General features: G+C 59.5%; 1 protein-coding gene across 1 annotated transcript in view; it reads left to right on the plus strand.

The window, feature by feature from the left end:
* Positions 1-6,000, plus strand: part of ZC3H7A (zinc finger CCCH-type containing 7A) — a 36,450-nt gene that overhangs the window by 16,496 nt on the left and 13,954 nt on the right. The window contains exons 6-12 of the mRNA XM_056107408.1: positions 739-819; positions 987-1,025; positions 1,505-1,538; positions 2,844-3,127; positions 4,525-4,726; positions 5,399-5,463; positions 5,815-6,000. The exon at positions 5,815-6,000 is cut by the window's right edge and continues 1 nt beyond it. Of these exons, the coding sequence (XP_055963383.1) occupies positions 739-819; positions 987-1,025; positions 1,505-1,538; positions 2,844-3,127; positions 4,525-4,726; positions 5,399-5,463; positions 5,815-6,000 (891 nt within the window). The remainder of the gene's footprint in view (positions 1-738; positions 820-986; positions 1,026-1,504; positions 1,539-2,843; positions 3,128-4,524; positions 4,727-5,398; positions 5,464-5,814) is intronic.

Genomic DNA, 6,000 nt, shown 5'->3' on the forward strand with positions numbered 1-6,000 from the left:
GGAAGATGGGGTTTTCCGAACTGAGCTCTCCAGCCGAGAGTGAGCTCCCGTTGGGCACAGTTCATTGCGCAGAGAAGGAGTGTTGTAACAGGAAGCAAGTTAGAAATTGGACTGATTTGTCTTCTCTGTCAAGCTACTCACCGCCCGGGGCCCAGAGTGATAGCACAGTGGGGAGGGCGTTTGCCTCTCACACAACTGAGACAGGTTCGATCCCTGGCATCCCATCTGGTCTCATGGCTCCTCCAGGAGTGATCCCTGAGTGCAAAGCCAGGAGTAAGTTCTGAGCACCGTCGACTGTGGCCCCACCCTCCCCCAAAAATAAATAAAGGGGCTGGAGTGATAGTATGGTGGGTAGCTTGCTTCCCTGGCAAGTGTCTGACCTGGGTTCAATCCCAGGTACCCCGTACGGTCCACTCAAACCTCCCAGGAGGGGCTGGAGCGATAGCACAGTGGGTAGGGCGTTTGCCTTGCACGCTGCCGACCCGGGTTCGATCCCCAGCATCCCATATGGTCCCCTGAGCACCGCCAGGAGTAACTCCTGAGTGCAGAGCCAGGAGGAACCCCTGTGCATTGCTGGGTGTGGCCCAAAAAGAAAAAAAAAACAACCTCCCAGGAGCTATCCCTGAGCACAGAGCCAGGAGTAAGTTTTGAGCACCTCCGAATGTGCCCCCCCCCAAAAAAAAATAACTAAAAAAAAAAAAGAGGAAAGAAATTAACCACCCTCTGCACTCTTTCCAGGATGAACATGTAATTAAATTAACTCAAGAGCTTGCTCAGAAACTGGGGTTCAAGATTAGGAAAGCATATGTGAGAGCCGAGGTAAGTCGGGGGACCCCTGCAGCCTTCCTGCTTGCTCAGGCCCCGCCCACACACCCCTGCAGCCCCCCTGCTTGCTCAGGCCCCGCCCACACACCCCTGCAGCCCCCCTGCTTGCTTGGCCCCCGGCCAAGGGCTTGCCCTTACACGGGGCAACTGCCTTCTTTCAGCTCTCCTTAACGTCTGCACCTGGCGACGGGGCTGACAAGGTAAGCACATCCTTCTCTCTCAGAGCATCTCAGGAACGGGGACGAGAGCGGGTGGTCGTCGTTCTGCTTTCCCCGGCGTCGATTTTTGCGCCCACCCCATTTCCCCAGCACCCACTTGGTCAGGGCTTCCTGACGCTTCGGCAGAGAAAGCAGGTTACGCAGGTTATTGACCTGCCCTGCCGAAGCGGGGATGCCTGCGGGCTGACGAGCGTTTTCACAGCTCACGGGGCCACAGCAGGGTTTCGTAGCGAAACGGGGACGGCGCCAGGTCTAGTGGGGGGTGGTTTCGGGGGGGAGTCCTGGGTCTCTTGAGACTAGTGGGGGACCACGGGCGGGGGCGGGGGTGCCCCTCTGACCCCTCTCACCAGCCCCGGGACCATCCTTGGAGGAGGTCACTTCTGGAAGAAGGGGTGAGGAGCAGGGGGTGAAGGGGGCGTGGAAGTTTCCGAGCACTGACCTGGGTTCTGCTTGGCTTCCAGGCTCTGAAGTGTTCCGTGGAAGACATTGAGCCAGGTATGATGTCGCCTGTCTCCTTAGGGCCAGCTTTATTTATTTATTCATTTATTTATTTATTTAGCTTTGTTGGGTCACACCTGGCAATGAACAAAGGTCACTCCTGGCTCTGCACTCAGAATTTACTCCTGGTGGTGCTTGGGGGACCATCTGGGATGCCGGGGATGGAGGATCAGACCCGGGTTGGCCCCGAGTACAAGGCAGATGCCCTGCCTGCTGTGTTATCCTGCAGCCCCAAGGCCAGCTTTATTTATTGAAGGTTTTTTTTTTTTTTTGGTAATGTATTTGTTTATTTTAAAACTTTGTTTACTGAATCGCCATGAGACACAGTTACAAAGCGGCCACAATCCAGTTTCAGTTATACAATGTTTCCTCACCCTTCCTCCCCCAGTGCACATTTCCCACCACCCGTGTCCCTAGTTTCCCTCCCACTATCCTTCCTGCCCACCCCCCATCACACCCCCCTGCCCGCCTCTGTGGCAGGCACTGTTTTTCGTTCTCTCTCTCTCCTTTTGGACACTGTGGTTTGCAATGCAGACAGATACTGAGAGTGAGGTGCCCGTGGCTCTCCACATCTTACCTAGCGAACTGGCCATGAGGTTATTGGTATGAGAAGCGAAAAATCTCTCCTGAAACCCTTTTGAGCTTCTGGCCAGCTGGCAGGGGGCAGGTCGGGGGGGGGGGGGGGGGTCAGAGCACGCCCCTCCCCTCCTAACAGTTCTGCCCAAAAGGGGGTTGGGCACTTTGAGGAAAAAAGGAAGTTTTTACTAGTGATTCTTACTGATTCCAGGACAAAACTGAAGGTTTTTAGAATAACTTTGACCCTTCTGTTTGAAATGTTTTTTCCGGTTGTTTCTTTGTGTATGTGTGTTGGGGGGGCGAGTGAGGGGGTGTTACTACACCCAGCGATGCTCAGGGGTCCCTCCTGGCTCTGCACTCAGGAATCACTCCTAGAGGTGCTCGGGGGACCCCATGGGATGCTGGGGATTGAACCCGGGGCCAGCTGCGTGTAATTCAAGCACCCTCCCCCTTGTCCTTTTCGCTCCAGCCCATTGCTACAGCCCAGCTTTTAACAACTTTTTTTTGGGGGGGGGTCACACTGGCGATGCTCAGGGGTTCCTCCTGGCTCTGCACTCAGGAATTGCTCCAGGCAGTGCTCAGGGGACCATATGGGATGCTGGGAGTCGAACCCAGGTCGGCCGCGTGCAAGGCAAACGTCCTGCCGGCTGCACTCCCCCCAGCCCAGCTTTTAACCCTTGTGGTCTGTTCCCGCCTCACATTCCCGCTCCCCGTTTCCCTCTCCAGATTTATTAGCCCCGAGGCAGGAAGCCCTCCCTGCTGTTCCCGTCCCTGCCCCCGGCTTCCCGCCCCGCGGTGGGAGTGAGCTGGCCTCAGTGGCCGTCGTGCCCTTGGCTTCGGTTTTGCCGCTGCAAGTGGAGGAGAGTGCCCTGGCCCCAGCTGTGCTGGCTAACGGGGGCAGGAGCCCGTGCCCCCTGCCGGACGCCTTCCTCGATGACAACGACATGATCCTGGGGGACGAGCTGGACGATCTCCTGGACTCAGCCCCCGAGCCCAACGGGCCCGTGATGGTGAGTGCTTGCTGCCCACTCCGGGGGTGCCGCGCGTGTCTCAGGGCCGGGCGGCTGATTGCTGGCCCCCGTTGTGGTCTTCAGAGGAGCAGGGGAAGGAGGGGAGCAGCTTCCGTGACCCAGAAGGCCGTGTGGGGTTCCGGTTTGTGTGTTCAGGCGTCCTGCATTGTTCATTTGGTGGGCAGGGGGGGGCACACCCGGCGGCGCTCAGGGCTTGCTCCCGGCAGGGCTCGGGGCATCTTTCGGGGTGCCCAAGCCTGGGTCGGCCGTGTGCCTGGCACGTGTTCCCTCCCTGCTGTCCTGTCGCTCTTGGCTGCATTTGGCCGGGACAGCCTTGGTCTGGGGCAACTCCAATGTGGCCCACAGAGCCGAACCTTTTTTATGAACTGGACACCCCCCAACCCCCGCATCCTGCCAGCCCCCTGCCCCCCTGGAAGTCCGTGAGCACAGCCGGGCAGGGACCTCATGGTGCCTGGGACACTGGGGGTGCGGAGGGACTTGCGGGTTGTGCGTGTGGTCGGCCGAGCTGAGCTGGCGAGGCCGGCGGATCTGCTCCGATTCTTGGCCGTGCCGGGTGCCCGTGACCAGCGGCTTCCTTGATCGGCACAGGGAGGGATGGGAGACGGGAGCCTGTGATGTGTGCGGGGCCCGGGGACGCAGCGCCTCGAAGGGACGCAGCAGCTTCCTGTTGGCTGGTTTCATCTCTTTTTTTTTTTCTTTGGCTTTTTGGGTCACACCTGGCGATGCTCAGGGCTTCGTCCTGGCTCTGCACTCAGGAGTCACTCTCGATGACGTTCAGGGGACCTTAGGGGATGCCGGGGCTCGGACCCGGGTCGACTGTGTGCAAGACAAACACCTTTCCCACTGTGCTGTCGCTCTGGCCCCAGGCTGGTTCTGTCCCTCCCACCTCTCCAGCCCCCTCAGCGCCCTCCTCCCCCCAGCTCACACACAGCCCTCGCCCGTTGGTCCCACAGGGCTGGGCAAGGGGGGACACCCCAAGGGAAGTTTTGAAGGTCAAGTAAGGTTGGGATTTAAGTAGACCAAGATCCGCCATCGTGCACCTTTGAAACCCTGGGTGTGCAGGGGGCGGAGAGTCCAGTGGGCGAGCACTGGCCTTGCCCATGGCCACCTGGGCTCACTCCCGGTACCCCATGCAATCCCCTGAGCCCCACCGACCATGGCCGGGTTGGCCCAAAGCAGGCAAAAAAAGAAACAGTGGCTTAAAGGGAAGGAACGCTGCCCTGGGGGGCTGCCAACCCTGTTGGGGGTTTGCGCCCGCCCTGTGGTCAGTGGCCACTCGTTTCTCCGTGAGTAGAAGTTTCTGTGTGCCGCGGTAAGGAGTTTGGCCAGCGGCGCTTGGGTTTCGTGGCCCTCAATCTGTCTCGTTTCTCTCCTAGCCCTCAGCTCTGGTCCGAGGCCCCCTCCCGGCTGCTGGCGTGGCCCCCAGCATGCCCTTCCCGTCCTCCCTGCTGGGCACCTTGTCCCTGGGGGCGAGGTACACTCGGCCGCCCTCCCTTTCGGACCTGTATGCGCCTTTGACCTCACCCTTAGAAGATTTTTGTTCTTTAAATTCATTTTCAATGAGTGAACCCAAACGAGGTAAGAATTTTTGGTTTTTTGCTATCAACTAAAGTTCAATTTCTAAAGGGCAGGTGGGGCGCTGGTACTCTCTGTAGTAGGGGTTCGCGTTAAGAGAAAGAGAAAACTTCAGCTTAAGTGTCCTGAGGTGACAGTGTGGGAGGCAGGTGCACATGCCTGTGTGTGTGTGTGTGTGTGTGTGTGTGTGTGTACCAGGTGATGGTTTGTATCGTCCCGTGTCCCCCAGGGCATGCCCGTCAGAAGGGGCATCAGGAGAGCTTGTGCTCTGAACTCAAGGCCGAGTCTCGGGTGTGCGTGTGGGGTGGTGGCCAGCCCGTGACCTGCATTCCGAGGCTCAGGGCTGACTTTGTGCGCCGAGGCCAGGCCTTCACCGCTCTCGGAGACTTGGTCGGCACAGTTCAGGGGGCCCCTGGAGCCTGTTGGGTTAGCAGCGGGTACGGCCGAGTCGGGAGCGGAGAGCCGGGTCGAGTTCCTGCTTCCCCTTTCCGGGGAGCCAGCCGGGGCCGGGGCCTCTGAAAATAGCATCTGGTTGAGATTTGCTGGCTTCCGGGGTGGGGTTCGGTGAGCTGAGGCAGGAGTGGGGTGGGGGTGGGGGGGCGCAGGGAGCCCTCGCTGCGCCTGTGCCATGCCGCTGTCCTGCCCAGGGTCAGCTGAAGTCTCTCGTCCTTCCAGATCTGTGCACCCCAGCCGCAAGAGACTGCGTGTCGCTCGGTGGCGGTAGCCCCTCCCTGGTTCTAGTAAGTCTCTTCCTGTCCCCCAGTCCTTGGAGGGACCCTGACGGCCTCCTTGTCTCAGGTGGGGAGCGGTGGGTGGGCAGGCGTCCACGTCAGAGGCCCCTGGAGCCCGTCAGACCCCTCGGGCATGGCCAGGGCTTTGCTGTCACCCGTAGGTCCCAGGCAGGGGCAGCTGGGGACAGGCGCTGTGGGCCAGCTGGCGGGAGAGGCCGGGGGGGCAGGGGCAGGGCCAGTGGGTCTCGGTTGAACTTCTCTCGCTCGTGGGTCTGACTCCTTCTCCGGCGATGGTGGAGCCTCTCTGGGCTGGGCTGTGTCCATGTTTTTTGTGTGTTTGTTTGATTCTTCTTCCTGCAGATGAATGGACCTAGCAGTTTGTTCCCCTCGGAGGATTTCCTGGGGATCGCAAGTCAGCCAAGAAATGACTTTGGGAACTTCTTTGGAAGTGCAGTTACGAAACCGCCTTCCTCGGTGGCCCCGAGACACCCCCTGGAAGGGACGCACGAATTGAGGCAGGCGTGCCAGATCTGTTTTGTAAAATCA

Source organism: Sorex fumeus, unplaced genomic scaffold, assembly GCF_029834395.1.
Source record: "Sorex fumeus unplaced genomic scaffold, SorFum_2.1 ptg000165l, whole genome shotgun sequence".
In the NCBI taxonomy this organism is placed as follows: Eukaryota; Metazoa; Chordata; class Mammalia; order Eulipotyphla; family Soricidae; genus Sorex; species Sorex fumeus.